Consider the following 24,814-nt stretch of genomic DNA (forward strand, 5'->3'; position numbering starts at 1 on the left):
AAAGAGAAAGTTAAAAAAGATCTCCTATTCCCCCCCCCCAAAAAAAAACTCCCAGCAAAATAAAAGAACCTTTTAAACAAATATAAGCAACTAATAATGAGATTTTAAGGATTTAAACCCAGAGTCCATGCTCTTCTGCTATACATAAGAGATATAATAACTATAAATATAGCCTCTACACGTATCATTCAATAAGAAGTTTTGACTTATTTTCAAACCACCATTCTCAATTGTACATTTATTTTATTCTTCAGAGTATAAGTCTTCAGATTTTAGCTTACTTAGATTCAAGCGTTGATTTTTTTTCTGTCAAAGTTCCACTCCCTGGAGAGGAGACAAAATCATCTTCATATGAAATACTGCTTAGAGGAGTTGTAAGGGCATTCAAAGGCTGTGATGCAGATGATCCTCTATCAAATCGGTCTTCAAAACCAGCTAAAGATAAAATTGAAGTATAGTCAAAAATAAAAATAAAAATATATGTAAGCAAAGCATTCTACAAAATGAAGATTAATTGACATATATAGAGAGTCTTATTTGGTTTTAATAGGGCCTATTTTCAATTTACCTTTTTATCTAGCAAGATTTTTTTTTTTTGGTCGGTTGTGGGGCTTGAAACTCTGGGCCTGGGTGCTGTCCCTGAGTTCTTCAGCTCAAGCCACAGCACCACTTCCGGTTTTCTGGTGGTTATTTGAAGGTAAGTCTCACAAACTTTAGTGCCCAGATCTCAGCTTCTCAGATCTCAGCTTCCTGAGTAGCTGGGATTATAGGTGTGAGCCATTGCACCCAGCTTTCTAGCAGGGTTCTTGTTTTGTTTTGTTTTAGGAAAATTATCAATTATAAATGAAAATAATAGAGCATAAAGAAATCAAATATCCATCACTCAGCTTCAACAATGACAATATACTCTCATCCATGTCTCACAGATTATTTTTGAAGCAAATCCTATATAACATATTATTTCATCTCTCAATATTTCAGTGTGACTATGAAAAATAAAAATCTAGCTGAGTCCTAGGGGTTCATGCCTATAATCCTATCTACTCAGGAGTCTGAGACTTGGAGGACTTACTTTTAGGCCAGCACAGACAGAAATGTGTCATAAGTGTGAGACTTAAGTCTCCCCCCACCCTCCCCCAAAAAAGTAGGGCTGCTAATGGATCACATCTATAGTCCTAGCTACTCAGAAGGGATCTGAGGACGAGTTTAAAGCTAGCATGGCAGGAAAGTCTGTGATAATCTTATCTACTTAACTAGCAAAAAGTCAGAAGTCAGCCAGAAGTTTGGCTTAGTGGTAGAGTGCTTGCCTAGCATGCACGAAGACCCGGGTCTGATTCCTCGGCACCACATACTTAGAAAAAACCTGGAAGTGGTGCTGTGCCTCAAGGGTAGAGCTCTAGCCTTGAAAAAGTCCAAGGACAGTGCTCAGGCCCTGCATTCATACTCCACAACTGGCAAAAAAAAAAAAAAAAAGTCAGAAGTCAAGGTGTTGCCCAAGTGGCAGGGGTGCCAGCCTTGAGGAAAAAAAACTAAAAGACCAGCAACCAGGATTAGAGTTCAAGCCCCAGGATAGACACAAAACAAATTTTAAAAAAAGGAAGGCTGGAGGTATGACTTAAATAGTAGAGTTCCAGTTGCAAGACCTTGAAATCAAACTCCAATATTGCCAAAGCAAATCCCATCTAATGTAAGAATTTAACAATCCAGGCACCAGTGGCTCACGCCTGTAATCCTAGCTACTCAGGAGACTGATATCTGATGATTGTGGTTCAAAGCCAGCCCCAGCACTAAAGTCTGTGAGACTCTTATTTCCAATTAACCACTAGAAAACCAGCAGTGGCACTGTGGCTCAAGTGGTAGAGTGCTAGCCTTGAGATGAAGAGATCAGGGACGGCACACAGGCCTAGAGTTCAAGCCCCACGACCAATAACAACAAAAAAAGAATTTAACAACAAATTTTGTATTACAAATAAAGTGTTACAAAACAGGATTGGACAACAAGGAAGGTAAAAGAGGATGAGTATTAAAGCACCTTATATATCTGAAAATAAAACAATGAAACTTTCTGAAATGGGGAAGAGAGGGGAGAATGATAGAGGGAAGGAGATTGATTGAAATATAATATAAACACATGGCAATATCACAATGACCTCTACCATGTAACTAATGTATGCTAGTAAAAATAAAGTGTTGATTTCCATAGGTTGCTTTTATCAAAAACAAGTTTTTTAAAAAAGATTAGGGTATAGTTCAAGTGGCAGAGTACTTATTAACAAGTACTAGAGCTTAAGTTTAAAAAAAAAAAAAGGGAAAAAATTGAACTTAAAAGTCAAAAGAAATTTGAATCAAACTGAATTTTAAATAGAATAAGTAAAGAAAAGTGAGCAATATTATATAACAGATTCATAAGGTCATAAAGAAGTGCTTAAACACAAACATAAATCCAAAGAAATAGCAATATGATAGCCAGTTGAGCCTAAGAGACAGAAATGAAAACTTCACTTGTCATAATTTGCTTACAATATAAAGTAAACTTTTCCAGGAAGTTCTAAAGCTATGTTAGTATAAACTGGGTAGAATCCACCAAAATAAAAGAGAAAGAGACTTAAATGCAGCTGAACCACCACTGAAGATAGAAGTTGTTATACAGAAGAGAAAGACAAATTTAGAAGCTACTCTTAGGAGATGAAAACATAGCTCAATAGTAGAGTATTTGCCTAGCATGTACAGGATTTACGTAACCCAGGGTTCAACCCCCAGAACTATATACATATATATATATATATATACACACACATAGACACATAGACACACACACACACAAGTTATCTTACACCTCAAATACATTAGCTAAATTGTTGTTCAAAGTCTGAAATTAGTTTTAACAAGCAATGTCTGTAGTTTCCATGTAACTACCATTTAACCGCTATATTATCAGGAGTCACAAGTCACTGTTTTAAGAAACATACTGAAACCGGGTGGCAGTGGTTAGCACTATAACACTAGCTACTCGGAGACTGAGATCTAAGGACTGCAGTTTGAAGCCAGCCCAGACAAAAAAAGTCTGCGAGACTCTTATCTCCATTAACCAGAAAAGATGGAAGTAGAGTTACTAAAAAAGATGGAACTTACAGAGTATCAGCCTTGAGCAAAAAAGCTAAAGGACAGCATCCAGGCCTTAATGTAAATAATAATACACATACAAAAAACTTGTCTAAATATGTAAGTATGGTCCCAGAAAACCTAATACAGGCTTGATATATATCCAATACTGAACATATAACCTATGAGTAGTTCTAAACTATATGAAAATGTCTACAATTAGCTATTTTATGACAATAAAAACTACAAAATAAAAATGGAAAGATTAAATTATTAATGCTCTAGTTAAATAATCTTATTGATAATTCATGTATCTAATATGGATAGTGAGTCTCCAATATTCAAGTAATGAGAATGAAAATGTTATAGGCCTAAGTATAAATTTTGTATAGAAATTATAAAACGAATTTATATTAGACAACATCTAAATAGTATATACCTTTAGTTTTCTCTCCTTTTCCATATAGTTGGTATGATTTAGTAAAAATATTAATGACACTATGTGGACTTCCCTTTGCCAGTTCTTCCCATGGTCCTTTGCTATGCATATCACCTAGGTGCCCGTAAAGTGGCAAGAATTTCTCAGCTTCCTTCTGAAACTCTTTGATGGGCTCATAAGGATTTCTTTCACCAGCACAAAATTCCTTTTCTTTCAAGATTTCTGCTACCTTCAAAAGAGGCTGTTTGTCCCGGCCTCCTTCTTCTTCAGAGAGACTCCCTTCACTAAGAAGAGGCCCTTCACTAACTGAGTCTGTACTGGAGCAAAGAGACATTTTGGCTTTTTCTTGAGAACCAGCCTGCACATCTGAGCTAGAAGAGTCAGTCTGTCTTTTACACAATTGTGCCAGCAGGCCTCCTGGTTTGGGACCAGGGGATCTCATTCTAAAGCTTGAAATGGCACTCTGAGGTCTTATCACCTCAGGAAGCTTTTTAAATTCACTAAGGTTTCCTACACCAGGAAGATCATCATCAAAAGTTGCATGAGATACACAGGTTCCTAACATCTTTTGAATTCGGGCTGAGAAAACATCTTCTGTATCTTCTTTCACAGGTGGACTTAAAGCTTTGGTCCAAGGTCCATCTTCTTGAGGTGCTTGCTGTACGTCACATTCAGCACTCCAAACTGATCCATAGTTAATGTTGGCGCCAGCTAATTTTTTGGCTTCACTTTCAATCCTGCTAGACAAAGAAGCAGCTGTTGCTTTCAAAGCTTCAATACGATCCAGTTTACTCTTATATTGGCTGGCACTAGGTTTTAACAAGGCATCTGGATTTGCAGCTGGTGAGGTCAGAAATGGTTGAGGTGTAAAACTTAATGTAGCCGTATTATGATTCTTCTTGGCTGGTAAAATAGATTCAAAATCCTTGTGCAAAATTCCTACATGTTCTAGATTCAAGAGATGGGAAAGTAAATTTCCAGCTGTTCCAACAAGAGGCTGTGGTTGAGAACTGGGAACTTGTGGGCTCAATCTGTCAGGCTGCATCCATGTAGAGTCCACCAAGTCTTTTCTGTAAATGTAAGTTATAATGTGTTATTTAACACAGCAACTCATAACTAATTTTTTTTCTCTGTTCTTGCTGTTGTGGGATCAAATTCAGGGGCTTGCTCAAGCACTCTACCTCTGAGCTACATCCTCAAACCAAATTATCATTGTTAGTTTCAACATCTCAAAGTAATACATGCACACCTAAAACAAATAGAATTACATAATTATAGCTCAAGTGGTAAAGAATCCTTGCTTGTCTACTAAACACAAGTCTCTAAATTCAATTGAAGTATCTCAAAGGAAAAAAAAAGGATAAAATTACTCATAACCAAACAATCAAAATGAGACACTAATATGTTTTATTTATTTAAATCCTTTTATTTATTATTTATACCTTTCTTAACAGTTAGATGTGGGTCCATTTTGTTTGGACAAAAGTGAGATTACAGCTAGACACTAGTGGCCAACATTTGTAATCCCAGCTATTCAGAAGGCTAAGAACAGAAGGATCATGGTCCAAGAGTAGTCCAGACAGAAAAGTCTATGAGACTCTATCTTTTCAGAAAGAAGATAAGATATGCTGAGTATCATCCCAACTATGATGAAAAGCATAAAATGGATAGTCCATGTGGATAGGTAGCCGGAAAGTAAGACACTACCAAAAAATAACCAAAAGAAAAAGGGCTAGAGTCATGGCATAGTGGTGGAGCACCTAACTATAATAAGCCTAACACCCTGAGTTCAAATCCAAGTTCTGCCAAAAAAATTAAATGAGTTTTAGAATGTTAAAGCTATGTATAGTAAATGAGGAAGTAAGAAAAGGAAGAAGTTGAATTGTGACTCAAAGGGGTAGGGCAGCTAGCCTTGAGCAAGAGCTCAGAGACAGCATCCAGGTCCTGAGTTCAAACCTCATTATTGATGAAAGATAGAAAAAAAGAAGGAAGAAAGGAAGGAAGGAAGGAAGGGAGGAAGGGAGGGAAGAAGGGAGGTAGGGAGAGAGGGAGGGAGGGAAAGGAAAGTAATAAGTAGTTATCAAAAGTCAATGGACAATATATTGATAATAAGAGAAAGAAGACATATTAAAACATGACACACAATACCTTCTAAATTGCATGTTCAATTTTTATGTGTTAAGTTTAAAAAAAGAGGGGAGTAAAAAACTAGTTTGACACTAGTGGTTCGTGCCTACAATCCTAGTTACTCAGAGGCTGAGATCTGAGGATCACAATTTGAAGCCAGTCAGGGAAAGAAAGTTTGTGAGACTTATCTCCAATTATGCACCAAAAACCAGCTGTAAGTGGAGTAGCAAAGGGGGCTAGAGAGTAGAGCACTAGCCTTCAGCAAAACGCTCAAGAACCATGCCTAAACCCTGAGTTAAAGCTTCTAGGCCAACACACACACACACACACACACACACAGAGCAACAAAAAAAAAATTTAAACGGAAGAGGGACAGGCAGGAGAAAGAAAAGATACTCGTTTAAGATATTAGAGTCTAGGGGCCGGGAGTTTGGCCTAGTGGTAGAGTGCTTGCCTAGCATGCTCGAAGACCCGGGTTCAATTCCTTGGTACTCCACATACATAGCAAAAAGCTGGAAGTGGTGCTGAGGCTCAAGTGGTAGAGCTCTAGCCTTGAGAAAGTCCAAGGACAGTGCTCAGGCCCTGAGCTCAAGACCCAGGACTGGCAAAAGAAAAAAAAAAAAGATATTAGAGTCTGACAGTAGATTTTTGTTTAGAATGATTCTAATATTATATAAACTGTTTAGAATTATAAAGCATCTCAGAGAAAGGCAAAAATTAGAGACATGAATACATTAACGTAGGCTGACAGCAATAATAAAGAATATTCCTGGGGCCGGGAGTTTGGCCTAGTGGTTAAAGTGCTTGCCTAGCATGCATGAAGACCCAGGTTCGATTCCTCGGTACCACATACATAGAAAAAAGCCAGAAGTGGTGCTGAGGCTCAAGCGGAAGAGCTCTAGCCTTGAGAAAGTCCAAAGACAGTGCTCAAGCCTGAGCCCAAGCCCAGGACTGGCAAAAAAAAAAAAAAAGAATATTCCTTACCCAGAAAGTATTTATATTTTTAAAGTTTATTTACTACTGAAATTTGAAATTTTATTTATAACAGTAAACAAACCCTTTGAAATATTTTATTATTAGAAACAAAGTACATAGAATAGTTAAAAGTATTAGTTTTTTTAGTCAGATGGCCTAAAATTTCAAACCTATATCTCTACCACTAATGTTTTGACTTTGAGATGACAAATTACATTCTAAGTCTCAGTTGCCTCTTCTATAAAACAGAAAGACAATCATTATCTCTACTAAATACTTGGCTCAGTAGTAGTTCTCTTAGATGGCTAGTACTCATAAAACTCTAGATTTGACCCCTAGCATAAAATGTTAGTTATATTACTAATCTTACTCCAAACTGTAAAGTGATTTTATTTCTATTTGTGCATTCTCAAGAGTTTCAAAATATTTCTCTTCTCCAAAGTATAAGTTGTAACCATACAATCATACGATGTCTCTATCTAACAAACTTTCATTATGAGTTTGGATCCAAGAAAACAAGAGTGCTTCCAATTAAAGAAGGAACTGACATTAACAATCGATTACAGAACCTTGGGTTGAAGCCTTTAAACTGGGTGTAATACCTGGTATATATTCAATTCTTATTCTTTTTAATTTTTTGGAGGTGGGGGGGGGATCATGGGGCTTGAACTCTGTGCCTGGGCACTGGCCCTGAGCTATTCAGGTCAAGGCTACCACCCTACCCCTGGCCTGGGCATTGTCCCTGAGCTCTTCAGCTCAAGGCTTCCCACCCTTCCCATTTTCTAGAGATTAACTGAAGATAAGAGTCTCACAATTTTTTTTTTTTTTTTTTTTTTTTGGCAGTCCTGGGCTTGAGCTCAGGGCCTGAGCACTGTCCTTTGACTTTCTCAAGGCTAGCACTCTACCACTTGAGCCTCAGCACCACTTCCAGCTTTTTTCTATGCATGTCAGACTGAGGAATCAAATCCAGGTCTTCCTGCGTGCTACGCAAGCACTCTACCACTAGGCCAAACTCCGGGCCCCGAGTCCCACAGTCTTTAGTGCCCAGGCTGGCTTTGAACTGAGATCTTCAGTTCTCAGCCACCTGAATAACTTAGGATTACAGGCATGAGCCACCAAATATTTTTCTAGTTCTGATAAGTATATCAAAGTAAGTGGGCCAGGAATGTGGCCTAGTAGTAGAGTGCTTGCCTGGCATGCACAAATACCTCGGTTCTATTCCTAGGTACCATATACACAGAAAAAGCAGGAAGTGATGCTGTGGCTCAAGTGGTAGAGCACTAGCCTTGAGAAAGCCCAAGGACAATGCCCAAGTCCTGAATTCAGCTCCAGAAAAAAAAAAAAAACAACAACAACCAATCCTCCTCTCCCCCCCAAAACTAAACATTTTCCTAGTTGCTATTACGTGACAACTAGTGAGGAATATCACTAACAACAAAGGAAATTTATAAGAGGAACATAACTAATAAAGGGTTGAGGATACAGTTTGAAAAAAGCATTTGCCTAGCAAATGTAAGGCCTAAATTCAATCACCAGGCCTAGCAAATGTAAGGCCTAAATTCAATCACCAGCACAATCAATCAATGACAGCTCAAATTTTAAAAACCAATTAAGGCATATGGGAAATATAGCTCTGCATCAAGCTTTAGTAACTATTAGAAGAAATTAACCAATTTCTAAATAAACCTCTCTGCTCTCGTACAAAAGTCAGTTGACAAATTCACTAAACATACACCACATTAAATTTAATCAAATGAAAGAATATTAATTATCTTTCGTTCTCTTTTTTACCTTGCAAGAGGTTGTGGAGGTTCTGACAAAGACATGTCACTACTGGAAGATGCGCTTGGGGGACGTTCCTGTACTTTGTTTTCTTTGTCAGATTCCCCAGATGGCTGATATCCTGGTCTGGCCTAGAAGAAAAGGCATGATATTAATCTCTCATCACAAAGGTCTCTTTAAGGTCTTGTTAAGATCTCTTTAAGCATATAAGAAACTCATAAAGTCATTTCGGTTTAACAATGATCATAAACCAGAGGATTTTTCCACACAATGAAACCAATACAAATTCAGTTTGTCTTAAAACAGCTATTAAAGAGGCCAGAGTGTGGCCTAATGGTAGAGTGCTTGCCTAGCATGCATGAAGCCCTGGGTTCAATTCCTTGGAACCACATACACACAAAAGGATGGAAGTTGAGCTGGGGCGCAGTGGCATACGCCTATAATCCTAGCTACTCAGGAGGCTAAGATCTGAGGATCAAGGTTCAAAGCCAGCCCAGGCACAAAAGGGATCTGAGACTCTTATCTCCAATTAACCTCTAGAGAATGGGAAGTGGGGCTTGGCTCAAGGTAGGGTGGTAGCCTTGAGCTGAAGAGCTCAGGGACAGCATCCAGGCTGAGTACAAGCCCTATGACCCACAAAAAAAGAAAAGAAAGAAAGAAGAAAAAGAAAGAAAAGGCTGGAAATGGGGGTGTTGTCCTTGCCATTTGACAAGGAAAATGCCCAGGCCTTGAGTTCAAAAAAAAAAAAAAAAAAGACAAAAATAACAACAACAACAACAAACAACTATTAACAGCAAATATAAACTAAAAATAACTACATAATGAGGATAAATATCCTTTTTAGCCTAGTTTTTTTTTTCATGGTAAGTAAAACTGTAGTATGCCTAATCTTCCCAGTGTTATAATTTACTAAATCTTAATCATAGTAAACAAAGCCTTTATTTATTTATTTTTTTTTTTTTTTTTTTTTTGCCAGTCCTGGGCTTGAGCTCAGGGCCTGAGCACTGTCCTTGGACTTTCTCAAGGCTAGAGCTCTACCACTTGAGCCTCAGCACCACTTCCGGCTTTTTTCTATATGTGGTACCGAGGAATTGAACCCGGGTCTTCATGCATGCTAGGCAAGCACTTTAACCACTAGGCCAAACTCCTGGTCCTAAACAAAGCCTTTAAAACAGTATGGAATACCTCATGTAAATTCAGTTACTCTCCTAACAACACTAGCACATCAAACTAAATATTTCCTAATTTTGACAAATATACAAAACTAAATATTTCATTAACATAATCTAGTTTATATATTATAGGCTAAGTATTTGCTGAGTACTACAATAATAATTAGGCAGGAATATAATCGCAACAGAAGAATAAAAGACATTAGTAGCAATAGCAATGAATGCTAGATACTCTTCATCTCTTTTTTCTTTTTATTTTTGCCAGTCCTGGGCTTGAGCTTAGGGCCTGAGCACTGTCCTTGGACTTTCTCAAGGCTAGAGCTCTACCACTTGAGCCTCAGCACCATTTCCAGCTTTTTTCTATGTATGTGGTACCAAGGAATCGAACCTGGGTCTTCATGCATGCTAGGCAAGCACTTTAATCACTAGGCCAAACTCCCAGCCCACTCTTCATCTCTTTTTGCCATCATATTGTCCAAATTATTCTTCATATGTAATAAACTTCTTAAAAGGCCATGTTATATGAGCATTTATCTGAATGATAGGATGTACGTAATTTTTAAATAATACTGTACAGCAAATAACTTTTTTCTGACCTTTGTGTTTCTGCTACTCTTACCTGTGCTTCCTGTGTAATATGTTGATGAGCTGGCTCTTCCAGCAAAGTCTTTTCTATTAGTAATTTGGAGTAAGTTTCCTGTAGTCGCCTAGCTGTTGATGGGTCAGATGGAGGCACATTTTTTGCTTTAGTAAAGGCTTCTTTCTGTTTCCGGTAGAGCTCTTGTAATCGTTTGTTTTTCTGTTCAGTAGCCTCCTTTTGAGCCTTCTTCTCTTCATTTTGTTTCCTTTTCCTTTCCTCCTGTTGTCTAACAATGTACTGTCGTACCTCATCTGTATCATAGTGGCGTTTTTTGGAAATAACAGGAGGATCTTCATTAGCTGTTATTTTGTCAGGTTTTCTTTTCACTAGGCTATGACTCCGAGGAGCTGGTATAGATGTGGATGACTTTGGATTCTGTATCTCTCCAGTCTCTTGCTTCACAGTCTGAGCTGTGGAATCCAGCTGTAAGTCATCAAGAATTCCACGAATTTCAACAGGCAAAAAGTCCTTGTTTAAGGCAACATTATCCTCTTGCTTACTGTTGAGAAGAGATGGCGCTGATTTCTTTATATTATTTTCAGATCGAACTCTACTTCTTGACCGTTCTGAGCTTCGATGAAGATTTCTATGTGAAACATCCAATCTAGGATCAGATTCTGCTCTTCCAATACGAGCCCCTGTAATGTATCAATTGTTAGTGACACATTAAAATTCTCTATTCACTCTTAAAATTGATTTTACCAATAAAAAAACTTAAATATCAAATGAAATGTTTTTGCTCAGATGTCTTATAATAAAGGCACATAAAATATAAAAATAAAATGCAAAAAGTAATGCACCTACTGCCTGACAAATGTAACTGTAACCCCTCTATACATTATCCCGACAATAAAACTAAATTAAATTTTGTGAAAAAGGGATGGGGACCAGGAGTTTGACCTAGTGGTAAAGTGCTTGCCTAGCATGCAAGAAGCCCTGGGTTTACTTCCTCAGTACTACATATACAGATAAAGCCAGAAGTGGTGCTGTGGCTCAAGTGATAGAATGCTAGCCTTAAGGATAGTGTCTAGGCACTGAGTTCAAGCCTTAGGATTGGCAAAAAAAAAAATAAAAGAAAAAAAAACAGAAAAGAAAGAAAATTAAATTATAAGACAAGCATGTAGGGTTGGAATGTACTTCAGTGGCAAAGAGTTTGCCTAGCAAGTACAATGTCTTGGGTTCGATTCCCAGTACCAAAAAAAAGAAAGACAAAAGAAAGGAAAAACATAAACCAGGTGCAGTGGCTCACACCTGTAATCCCAGCTATTTAGGAGGCTGAGATCTAAGGATCAAAGTTCAAAGCCAGCCCAGTCACAAAAGACTCTTATCTCCAATTAACCTCTACAAAACAGGGAAGTGGTGCTGTGGCCTACCCCTGGGCAGAATGGTAGCCTTGAGCTGAAGAGCTTAGGGACCGGGCCAAGGCTGAGTTCAAGCCCCATGACCCACCAAAAAAAAACCAAAAAACATGTAATATGCAAAATTAAATTGATCTTATATACAAATTCACATATCCTAGAATAATGAATGCTCTAAAAGGAAGGAAAATTCCCTTTTATTAGCAATAAAATTATTTCAGGAGCCAGGAGCATATCTTAGTGGTAGATGCTCGCTTAACATGCACAAAGCCCAAGGTTCAATTCCTTGGTACCACATAATCAGAAAAGGCTGGAAGTAATGCTCTGGGCTCAAGTGGCAGAGCACTAGCCTGGAGCAGAAAGTGTCCAAGGACAGTGCCCAGTCCTTGATTTCAAGCCCTGGAACTGGCAAAAAAAAAAAAAAGGAATCTCAGACCAGGTACCAATGACTTACACCCATAATACTAGCTACTCAGGAGGCTAAGATCTGAGAATCCCAGTTCAAAATCAGCCTGGGCATGAAAGTCTACTCTTATCGCCAACTAACCACCAGAAAATCATAAGTAGTGCTGTGGCTCAAGTGGTAGAGCACTAGTCTTGAGCTAAAGAGCTCAGGGACAAGGAGTATCAATGTTTGAGAAGTAATGCTCCTACTCCATGACGAATGTAACTGTAACCCCTCTATACATTACCCTGACAATAAAATACAATTTAAAAAAGAAAAAAAAAGGAACTCAGGGACAACGTCCAGGCCCAGAGTTCAAGCACCATGACTGACCCCTCACCCAAAAAGAATTTCAGTCCTTTGAAAAACTCTTGGTGGGCACAGTGGCTCACGCCTATAATCCTAGCTACTCAGCAGGCTGAGATCTAAGGGTCTCGGTTCAAAGCCAGCCCAGGCACTAAAGTCTGTGAGACTTATCCTCTTATCTCCAATTAATCACTAGAAAACCAGAAGTGATGCTGTGGCTCAAGGGGTAGGGCAGTAGCCTTGAGGTGAAGAGCTCAGGGACAGCAACCAGGCCCAGAGTTCAAGCCCCAGGACTGAGAAAAAGAAAAGAAAAATTCATGTTTCTTTGGATTTCTTTTAATATACCTTTTAAAATAACAGATTTTATTATTGATATGAATTTAACATTATTATTTCTATCTCATGCCATATGCATATTTGTTAATTTTAATATTTCCTTCTTCAAATATAGTTGTTTAGAAATCAGTAACTTTTTGGTTAGAACCATAAGATATAGGAAAAAAAATGGTTTTTTTTTTGTAGTGCTGTTACTGGATCATGGACTCAAGGCATGGGTGCTGTTCCTTAGCTTTTCTTCTCAAAATTGACCCTCCATCACCTGAGCCATAGCTCTACTTCCAGCTTTTTGCTGGTTAACTGAAGAATCTCATCATTTAGACTTTACTGCCTACGTTGGCTTCAAACCACAAATCTCAGATTTCAGTCGCCTGATACTGGGATTACAGATGTGAACTACTAGTACCTGGTTCAAATTTATATTTTAATATCCTATAAAACGCAGTCCAGGCATATACCCAGGTATGAAATGAGATCTCTTTTGCAATCTCAAAATTAAGACAGTGGGGCCGGGAGTTTGGACTAGTGGTAGTGCTTGCCTATCATGCATGAAGACCTGGGTTCAATTCCTTGGTACCACATACATAGAAAAAAAGCTGGAAGTGGTGCTGAGGCTCAGGTGGTAGAGCTCTAGCCTTGAGAAAGTCCAAGGACAGCGCTCAGGCCCTGAGCTCAAGCCCAGGATTGACAAAAATATAAAAAATAAAAAAAAATCAAATTCTTAGTAAAGATGATCACTAATATGCATAAAGATTATCCAGACAAGCTCAATAGCAAATTTCCTCCTTTTTGAGGAGGAAAAAGGGAAAAAAAAAATCCTAAAACATTTTTACTAGTACTTTCCTAAGTTCTTACATGACAATCTGTGTGTGTTTGTGTGTGTGTGTGTGTGTGTGTGTGTGTGTGTGTGTGTGTGTATGCACATGCACGCAGCTGTCTGTGCATGTATATGGTAAAATTATGCTTTTTCTACATGCTTGCTTTACTGATACTTTACCATTTGGGTCACATCTCTACCAGATTCTGTATCTATTATTTTGGAGATAAAGAATCCTAGTCATTTAGGACTAGACTGGCACTGAATCACAATCCTACAGATATCAGCCTCCTGAGAAGCTAGGATTACATTTGGGAGTCATGAAGCAAATTTTAATTACTTTTTTACAAAAATTTTAATTAAAGCTACCCACCAGATTTATTAGTTTTTTCTCTTCCACTTCTGTCACTTGATACTGTTCTTCGCTCTTTTTGCTCCATTCTCGGTGCAGGTCCCAGAATCTTCTTTACTAGTTTTTGTCCATCTCGCCAAGAAGAAGTACTTATCAGATGACTATTCCCTAAATCATATATAATGCATTGAAATCTGAAACATATTTTAGCTTTAAAAATTCTATTTACTCAATCACATAGATGTAATAATTTACATTTACTTCCCACCAAAATCAAAAGGTAAGTATATTTTTAACTCCAAGCCATTAAAATTAGATAACTGTTAGTTTATATCTTGAATTTGCTACGTATCAATGTCAAATGCTTCAAAAATTAAATACCAAATCATAATGATTTCTGAAGCTTTAAAGAATAGGTCCCTGAATTCAACAATGATATTTAGTACAAAACAAAAATACACTTATTATTGTTAGTGTTTGATTTTCCATACGACACCCTGCACAGTACATGATAAAATATGCATTTTCTAAACAAATGAATGACTTAATCACAAAAAAACAATCTGAAGAAACACATAACAAGCACTTAACAGTAATCCCATTTGAAGGAGATTATATTATTGGGATTTCGCTAGAAGGGCTAGAGGTCAAGTGGCAGAATGCCTGCCTAACAAGTATGAGGCCATGAGTTTAAACCTCAGTTTCACTGAAATAAAGGTTAATTATAAATCTCTACTGTTTACTTTAGAAATATTTTTATACCATTATTAATCTTACCACAAAATATTTATGAAATCTACCAAAATTAGATTTTAAATCCACTGCTCAATGTGTAAGAAACTTTATTTAAAAAAAAAAAAGTAAGCTGGGCACCAGTGACTAACTCATAATTCTAACTAGGTGGGAAGCTGAGATCAGGAGCATCATAGTTTAGTCCAGTCTGGAGAGGTCAAGTGACTTCCTTATGAACCTGGACACCACGGCACATGCTATTTTCCTAGATACAAAACAGGCCATCATCAGGAAGACAAAAGTTCCAGATTAGCCAGGCCCAAAAGAAAAGTCTATAGGGCTCCAACTCAATGGAAGTTAGGCATGTGCCTGTCTTCCCAGCTACAATAGGAAGTGAAAAATACCTGGATCAGAATCCAGGTGTTTGCCTAAGCAAAAAGTAAAACCCTATCTCAAAAATAACCACTACAAGGCTGGGTGCATGGCCTAGTGATAGAGTGCTTGCCTAGCATGCACAAAGACTCAGATTCGATTCCTTGGTACTGCATACGTAGAAAAAGCCAGAAAGCCAGGCACGGTGGCTTACACCTGTAATCCTAGCTACTCAGGAGGCTGAGATCTGAGGATCAAGGTTCAAAGCCAGCCCAGGCACAAAAGAACCTGAGACTCTTATCTCCAACTAAAAACCTCTAGAAAAAAGGGGAAGAAGGGCTTGGGCAAGGATAGGGTGGTAGCCTTGAGCTGAAGAGCTCAAGGACAACCCTAGGCCCAGGGGTAGGGCCCAGGGGGTAGAGCAGTAGCCTTGAGCAGAAGAGCTCAGGGACAGTGCCAGGCCAAGTTCAAGCCCCCATAACTCACAAAAAGAAAAGAAAAGAAAAAGAAAAAAAAACTCGAAGTGGTTCTATGGCTCAAGCAGTAGAGCTCCAGCCTTGAGAAAGCCCAAGGACAGTATTTAAGGCCTGAGTTCAAGCCAGGACTGGCAAAATAAATACATACATACATACATACATACATACATACATACATACATACATACTGCATATTGACGGGAATGTGAATTACTACAACCATTCTGGAAGATGGTCTGGTAGTTCCCCAAAAATTTAAACAGAACTTCCCTATGATCCAGACATACCACTTTTGGGCATCTACTCAGATCATTATCTCAGGACACAGTAAAGAAATTGGGTACCAATGTTCATTGCTGAACTATTTACAATAGCCAAGTTATGGAAACATCCCAGATGCCCTACAACAGATGAGTGGATAAAATGTAGCACATATACACAATGGAATTTTACTCATCCATTAGAAAGAATAAAATTATGCCATTTGCAGGGAACTGGATGGACCTAGAACAAATCATGTTTTTCTTATATGTAGAAGTTAGATCTAAAATATAATTGAACATGATAACCTATATAGATCTCTAGGAATTCACACCAACAGACCAAAGGAGGATACCTTTAGGGGAATTACACAAAGGTGTAACTTGGGCGCTTTTTTTTTGTGGGTCCTGGATCTTAAACTGTCCCTGAGCTCTTCAGCTCAAGGGTACTGCCCTACCGCTGGGCTTGGGCTTTGTCCCAGCTTAAGGCTACCACCTTACCCTTGAGCCAAACCCCACTTCTCAGTTTTCTAGAGGTTAACTGGAGATAAAAAGTTTCAGGTCTTTTTGTGCTTTGAACCCTGATCCTCAGATCTCAGCCTCCTGAGTAGTTAGGATTACAGGCGTGAGCCACTGCACTCAGCAACTTGGGCCTTTTTTTTTTTTTGTAGGTTTTTGCTTTAGGCTTTTTTTTGTCCTTTTAGAGGACATATAGGGGGAGTACAGAGAGGGAGTGAGGAAGGGTAAACAAATGCAATCACGCTATTCACTATGTGGAAATACAATCATGCTATATACAATGTGGAAAATGACATGTGTAAACTTGTAGGCAGGAATAGGAGGGGGAAAACTGAGGGAAAGCAAAGGAAAGGGTGACATTGTCCAAAAATAGAAAGGTACTCATTACTTGACTTATGAAATTATATAACATCTTAAAAATAACAATAAAATTGTATTTTTAAAAAATGATGGAAAAAGCTTTGAGGAATCTGGGCACCAGTGGTTCATGCCTATAATCCTAGCTACTCAGGAGGCTGAGATCTAAGGATCACAGTTCAAAGACAGCCGGGGCATGAAAGTCTGTGACTCTTATCTCCAATTAACCACCAGAAACCCAGAAATGGTGCTGCTTAGGGACAGCACCCAGGGCCCAAGTTCAAGCTCCATGAACAAGAAGATAAAAAAGAAAAGAAAAAACTCTGAGGTAGAATTATAAACAGATGAATAAAGTTTTATAGATATACATACATATGAAAGCTTTCAAATTGTGCAGCTCTAAGTAAGTACGCCTTATTCTGTCAGTTATAACTTAAAGCACACACACACAATAATGACATTTGTAGATTTTCTTATGTGCTAAATAATGAAAACATTTAGAAACAAATATCTGTATCTTTATAAATTTCATTGCAAAATATATAACTTCAGGATGAATGTGCTATTGAAAAACTAACCTGTTTTGCATTCTGGACTTGATAACTGTGTTACCTTTTGTACTTTTCGTACTGGCTTGACTACTTTCTTCTCTCTACTTTTTTCAGCAGGTTTTTCTTTTACAGAAATATCATCTGAAAACCAAAAACATTTACAGCAGTCACTATGCTTCCCACTCTTTTCCAATTCTCCCCTAGTAGGAAAACTATTATCAGTATAATATTCCCCCCATATCAGTAGTTTCACTTTCTACAGTTTCAGTAACCCAAGTACAAGTGTAGTCCAAAACATTAAATGGAAAATTCCAAAAATAACCAATTTACAAGTATTAGACTGTACTTCATTCTGAATAGTATGATGAAAGTTCTCATTAACCAGCTCTATCCATACCAGAGCAAGACATCCCTTTATTGAGCATATCCATTCTGGGTATTACCTATTACTGATTATTCATTCAGTAGCTATCTTGGTAATGAGACTATGTCTATAGTGAGGGTATTGTAGAGCTTGTGTTCAAGCAAACTTTATTTTAATGAATCCAAAGATAGTAATGATGGCAATTTGAGTATGCCAAGGAGGAGAAAGTTGCTGACTTAATAAAAAATAATTACATGCTGAAAAATTGCTATAATCTATAGTAAATCACTATAGTTAACCTCTTACTGTACTGAATTTATAAATTAAATAGTATTACTAATATGTATAGAAAAAAAAAACAACAGAATAAATAGGGTTCAGTATTATCCAGTTTCAGGCATCCTCTGGGGTTCTTGGAAGTATCCCCATTAGACAAGATGGAATACTTCTAGACTATAAAACACAAGTTTGAGGAAAGGACAAAGAAACTTTGAAAGTAAACTGTTACTATGACGAGCTATGCTACGATGACCAATGTCAACTCTTTTTATAATAAAAATCTAATAACTACCACTCCATTATTCCATTATTGGATGCCAAGTGTCTGGTTTTTCTTCCATCAAAAGACTTGTTAGAAATTTACCTCATTCAGGCCAGGAGTTTGGCCTAGTGGTTAAAGTGCTTGCCTAGCATGCACAAAGACCCTGGTTCGATTCCTTGGTACCACATATATAGAAAAAGCCGGAAGTGGTGCTGAGGCTCAAGTGGTAGAGCTCTAGCCTTGAGAAAGTCCAAGGACAGTGCTCAGGCCCCTCAAGCCCAGGACTGGCAAAAAAAAAAAAAAAGAAAGAAAGAAATTTACCTCATTCTCACAAATGGAAAATGGCTACAATAATAATGTTTTCAAAGCCAAAATAATATATGAAATTTCAAAAGCAAATGCCTTCATAGTCTGCGGTCTCATTTAAATTTTTCCTTTTTTGTGTGTTGGTACTTGGGCTTGAATTCAAGGCCTCCCACTTCTGCATAGCTTTTTTTGCTCAAGGCCAGTGCTCCATCCTTTAGGCCACATCTCCACTTCTAGTTTTTGCTGGTTAGTTGAAGATAAGATTCTCAAGGATTTGTCTGCCCAGATTGGTTTTGAACCATGATTCTCAGATCTCAGAAACCTGAATAGCTAAGATTACAGGCATGAACCACCAGTGCCTGACTCACGTAAAAATTCTACATAAAAATGATGTAAAACAGGGGCTGGGAGTTTGGCCTAATGGTAGAGTGCTTGCCTAACAAGCACAAAGACCAAGGTTCAATTCCTCAGTACTACATACATAGAAAAAAGCCAGAAGTGGTACTGTGGCTCAAATGGTAAGAGTGCTAGCCTTGAGAAAACCCAAAGACAGTGCTCAGTCCCTGAGTTCAAGCCCAGGACTGGCAAAAAAAAAAAAAAAAAATATCTAAAATACTTAACAGAACAGTTTCATGATTAAATTTGGTATTTCATATAGGTATTTGTGTGTTTCATGTACTTCAAATAGGGGTTTGTATATTTCAAGTTGGTATTTCTTATATAAAGTACTACTCATTTTGGCCGGGAGTGTGGTCTAGTGGTAACATGCTTGCCTAGCATGCACGAAGCCCTGGATTCTATTCCACAGCACCACACACACAGAAAAAGCCGGAAGTGGTGCTGTGGCTCAAGTGGGAAAGTGCTAGCCTTAAGCAAAATGTATCCAAGGACAGTGCCCAGGCCCTGAGTTCAAGCCCCAGGACTGGTCAAAAAAAAAAAAAATCACTATTTTTTTAATACCAATCTGAGGGAAGATACAGACTATACATAAAAATTCAAAAACTTAACCTTGCCAGATACAGTGGCTCATGCCTATAACCCTAGCTACTCAGGAGGCTGAGATCTGAAGATCACAGTTCAAATCCAGCCCAGGCACTAAAGAACATGAGACTCTTATCTGCAATTAATCACTAGAAAAGGGGAAATGGGGCTGTGGCTCAAGGGGTAAGGCAGTAGCCTTGAGATGACAGTGCGCCCAGGCTCAGAGTTCAAGCACCATGACCCACCAAAAACACCAAAAAACCTTAACCTTAGTTGTATGTACCAATATATATTATATAATTTGAAAAGACATGTAGAGCTCTGCATTATAAGGGAAATGTAAATAAAAGGCCCTAAAGCAGGAATAAACTAAGTGTGAGGAAACAGCAAGGGACAAAGTAGGCAGAGAATAGTAGGAAATGTTTGAATAAATGAATTAGACTAGGCAAGGTTTATAGACCCATAAGAATTTCAGCTCTTGCTGGGCACTGGAAGCTCACATCTGCAATCCTAGCTACTTAGGAGGCTGATCTGAAGATCAGCCAACCTGGGCACAAAAGTCTCTGAGACTCTTAGTGACTCAAGTGGCAGAGTGCTAGCCTTGAACTTTCAAGAGCTCAGAGAAAGCACCTAGGCCCAGAGTTTGAGCCCAACAACCAACCAAAAAAAAAAAAAAAAATGAAAGAATGGAAAGAAAAGAATTTCAGCTCTTCTTAGGATACTTATGTTGACAGACAAGATGGTATATGCCACACATGCCTTTAGTGTCCCCTGGCCCTGACTACACTGGAAGAAATTACGATTTCATGGGACTCATGGAGTTTTGTATTTATTTTATTTTACATGAAGTGATGTATTAATGGATTCAGTGGATCAGTGAGTGTGTGATTTTTTTTTTTTTTTTGCGGGTCATGGAGCTTGAACTTGGCCTGGGCACTATCCCTGAGCTCTTCAGCTCAAGGCTACCGCCCTACCCTTGAGCCAAGCCCCACTTCCTATTTTCTAGAGGTTAATAGGAAATAAGAGTGTCAGGTTCTTTTGTGCCCAGGCTGGCTTTGAGCCTTTATTTTTAGATCTCAGCCTCCTAAGTAGCTAGGACTACATGTGTGAGCCACCACACCAGGCTGTGGTGATTTTTTTTAAAATATATTTTCTTTGTGCCTTTATAAGGATTTGAACTCAGGGCCTTGTGCTCTTACTCAGCTTACTCATTCATGGCTGGCATCTACATGAGCCACACCTCTATTCTGGGATTTTACTGATTAATTAGAAATGTAATCTCAAGGACTTTTCTGCCAAGATTGAAAACTGAACCTCTACCCTTCAAGTCTCAGCCTCCTAGACAGATACAGTTACAGGTGTGAGCCACTGATGCCTGGTATGTAATGTTGAGTTAGTAAATACTGTACCACATCTGTGACAAACATTTTAAGAAGGTGTGTGTGTGTGTGTCCCCTAGGCTTGAACTCAGATCCTAGGAACTTGTCCCTTCATTTTTTTTTTTTTTTTAGCTTGAAGCTAGTGTTCTACCACTTGAGCTTCATTTCTACTTTGGGCTTTGGGGTGGTTCATTGGAGGTAAAAGTCTCACAGACTTTCCTGACTGAACTGGCTATGACCTGCAGCCCTGAGATCTCAGCCTCCTGAGTCGCTAGGATTACAGGCATGAATCACTGGCACCAGCCTATGTATTTATATAGTTTTGCTATCATAATGTGATTTTCAGAAGGCAAACAAAATACGACTAGGCCAAGTCTGAGGGAAATCTCCTGTTCCACAGAAGTATGCACAAAACTCAATTTTGTTTTGTAATGTAAGATCCTCATTTGTGTTTAAGTAATACAGATTAAAATTTATGATGAACTTTAAAACAAAAACAAAAGACTCAGTTCTTACTTAAATGTGAGATGTTAAGCTTCTGGAAGCTTTTGAACAAAAGGAGTAACATGATTTAAATTAAACTTTAAAAAGCTTACTCTGGCAGCTATGATGAAAATAAAAACTCATTTGAAAAATCGAAAAAGGCTAAGTATGATCATTACTTCAATAATCCTGGCAAGAGATTGATTGTGGCTTAGGTTTAGATATTCAATAGTTACAGAGGAGGTAAACATGGTTATATTATCAATACATGTCAAGCAATATTGGATATAAAGTATGAAGAAATAGGGAAGGGAAATATTTGAGTCTGAATCAATAGAAAGATTAGATTAACTAATATGGGACCAGACAGATGTATCAGCACAAGCTATTTAATCCATGCCACATGGGGGTGAAGATGGGAAGACTGTGATTCGAGGCCAGTCCTGGTCTTGTTGAGACCTTATCTCAACAAGACAAGTCAGGTGTGGTGGTCTACTCTGATGGACCATGTATACAGGAAGCAGAGATCAAAGTACATCAGCCCTGGGCCTACGTGTGAGAAACTACCTGAAATAATCTAAAGTAAAAGGACTGCTGGCATGGCTCAGTTACATAGCAAGCAAGAGGCTCTGAATTCAAATCCCAGTATTGAATAAATAAAAATAACTGACATGGAATGGCTATCAGTGTAGCAAGCACCCAGACCTTGAGTTAGAGCTCCAGAACCAGCATACAAAAAAAAAAAATGACAAAATTAAGCACCTAGCATCTTGTTCAATAACACTGGATAATCTGTTAAACGAGTAGGAACATTATTACTATAACATGCCTATTTCTCTTTCAATCTTCCATAGTTTCCTCTTATTTCCAGTTCTCTACACATTTCATCTCAAATGCTTATTTTTTTTTCATCTGTTCTGCCTCAATTAGGCTCTCCGATGTTAACCTTCAAACCAGGCAATCTTGATTCCAATAGTGTCTCCTTTAAAAATAGCCTCATTTCTGTTTAACCAACCTTGCATGCCAATTTTAACCCTGGAACAGAGCCTAGGGGCTAAGATGGCCTCAGGACTCAAATCACTACTATTTTATAGACTGCTGTTAGAAAAAAGAAAAATCTTTAACACTTGATAGCACTTTGGTAACATTTCCATGTCTAAAATGATTATTAATTAGATTAAAATGTAGGACAAAATAAAAAAAGCACTATTCTCACCTGCAAGGTGAAGTGCTAAGTCTCGGTACAGTTCTCTACTTAGGTTTTGAAATTCAGCCTCCTGCCACACTTTCCCATCAGGTGTGCGAATCTTGGTCTCTGAAGGGTTGAAACCTAATACAGGCCAAGAATACAGAACATTATCAACACATAACTTTATAACTTTTGCTTGTTATGCTTTAAGTAATGTAATTAATATACTACAAATTTCATTTAATATACAACTCAGTGGGTTATACATACGTACATATGTATGTATATATAAGTTTGAAGTTGTACAACTCTAATTATCTAATTGTAAAGTATCTCATTACCCTGGGAAGGATGAAAACTTGCACCTATTATCAGCCCTCCTCACATGACACCTTGGCAACTCCCAATCCATTTTCTATCTTTATGGATCTGACTATTCTGGATATTTCATATAAATGACATCATAGTCTGAATGGAACTTTTACATAATTTTTAATATTGTACACTTAATAAAGTTTGTATACAGTGAACCATCAAAAAATCCAATTGTTACTACTTCAGCTATGCTTGCAAAAAATCTGTAGTTGTTCAGCATCACTATCCATTCTTGCATTTAATTTATATACTACCATATCGCAGTTGTTTTCTAACATTTATTTGTACATGAATGCTTAACAGTAAAAAAAAGTATGTCATTAATACAGTAAAAAGTTTGTCTTTAGAGTAACTGCAGCATAGAAGCCTCACTCAAATCCCTGCATTAGCTGCTTCAAACAACAGAAACTGCAAATGCCAACTTTCAGTTTATAGACAGCTGAATTCTGACTGACAAGTTACTTTCCATCACATTCTCCTTCTTTAGGTGAGAAGAAACATCAGAAACAGTTAAAGGCTTAGGCAGTAGATCCTCAAGGAATGAAGAAGCATTCTTCTGAATGTTGTGGGTTTTTTTTTTTTCCAAAGTCACCTACCTTATTAGCAAGTTGTGTGAAAAATCATTTTTTGCCTCTGCTTTATAAACTGACATTTCTTCTAGTTATGAATACATATTGCTCTAAGTCCTTCAATAAGCCCATCACATGTTTATCAGGACTACATATTTTTTCTGCTGTGTTAACAAAACATCTTCATCATCACTATTATTATGATCACCATGTTTCAGAATCATTTTAGATATTTCAAAATTAGACAACAAAATATGGCAAAACTTCAATATTCACTTCCTCCAGCTTACGGATATAGACTCCAAAAAGACTGGATGTCTTTTTGTCACTTAACACCACTGTGTTCAGTACCCGAGCATTGTCAGACATGCAATATTAAGCCCTATTCATTGCTATTGCCAAGCAGTCGCAATAACATGCAAGTATCCTCATATTATACTTTGAGAACATTCTAAACTCATACCTCTGATGACTCCTAGAATGTTATTTGAGTGTTTTATTCTCCTCATTGATCTAAGGATATCCTGCTCACATGGTTTAATTAACAGTCATGTTAATTATGCCATGTTATGCATACATAAACATCATTTGGGGTTACTTGGGGAGGGGGAACTGCTTTTAGGTTTGGGTTTTTCTGTGGTGCTAGAGATTAGACCCCAGGCATACTGCATGCTATTAATGTGATCTTTAGCATTGAACTACACACCCTTTTATACCATAAATAATATTTTTCTAAATGTTTCAGCTGAAAGAGAAATTGAACAGCTGTCAAGGACTAACAAAATCTTGTAGACATCATACAATCCAGTTTCCTAGCAGTGAGCACAAGCTGCTAGTACAAATGTTTGTGAAATCAATCAGAAAAGATGTTTTCAGTTATCCATGCCTTTTGTTATAGTAATAATAGAAACTATGCAAGCTTTTGCCAGTCACAGCAGGTTCACACTGAACACATGCCTGTTGCATTAACACATCCCAGTAGTTATTCTGTCTTTTGCATCCTTAATTTCTGTGGTGGTTTGTCTCATCAGTTGTAGTTAGAGTCTTTCTGGGGCAATAATGCCAAAACAGTGACATTTGATCAGTATTATAGACTTACAAGTCTCAGATTTTCAATAGCAATGACTCTGACAAACTAGATACTATCTATAGTTCTGTAAATAGCAGATGCTTTATCACCACAAATCTGTAAAAAATCAAAACTAGGTCTTTTCTTAAATTTCTGAAACCAGCCTTTGAATATTCATAGTTCTCTTCACTTTCAGTTCACTGATAGATTTTTTTTTTTTTTTTTTTTTTTTTTGCCAGTCCTGGGCTTGAGCTCAGGGCCTGAGCACTGTCCTTGGACTTTCTCAAGGCTAGAGCTCTACCACTTGAGCTTCAGCATCACTTCCGGCTTTTTGCTATGTATGTAGGGTACTGAGGAATCGAACCCGGGTCTTAGTGCATGCTAGGCAAGCACTCTACCACTAGGCCAAACTCCCAGCCCAGATCTTTTTTTCATTTCAT

At 37.9% G+C, this 24,814-nt stretch overlaps 1 protein-coding gene across 5 annotated transcripts in view; it reads right to left on the reverse strand.

The window, feature by feature from the left end:
• Cep350 (centrosomal protein 350) overlaps positions 1-24,814 on the reverse strand; it is a 127,955-nt gene that overhangs the window by 68,159 nt on the left and 34,982 nt on the right. For all 5 annotated transcript variants that reach the window (XM_090340320.1, XM_090340321.1, XM_090340319.1 and 2 more), the window contains 7 exons: positions 22,389-22,502; positions 17,146-17,259; positions 13,873-14,019; positions 10,217-10,875; positions 8,435-8,556; positions 3,542-4,611; positions 282-435 (listed from right to left, as the gene is read on the reverse strand). In XM_090340320.1, coding sequence (XP_090196446.1) covers positions 282-435; positions 3,542-4,611; positions 8,435-8,556; positions 10,217-10,875; positions 13,873-14,019; positions 17,146-17,259; positions 22,389-22,502 — 2,380 coding nt within the window. The remainder of the gene's footprint in view (positions 1-281; positions 436-3,541; positions 4,612-8,434; positions 8,557-10,216; positions 10,876-13,872; positions 14,020-17,145; positions 17,260-22,388; positions 22,503-24,814) is intronic.

This window comes from Megascapheus bottae, chromosome 10, assembly GCF_031878675.1.
Source record: "Megascapheus bottae isolate mThoBot1 chromosome 10, mThoBot2.hap1, whole genome shotgun sequence".
NCBI lineage: Eukaryota > Metazoa > Chordata > Mammalia > Rodentia > Geomyidae > Megascapheus > Megascapheus bottae.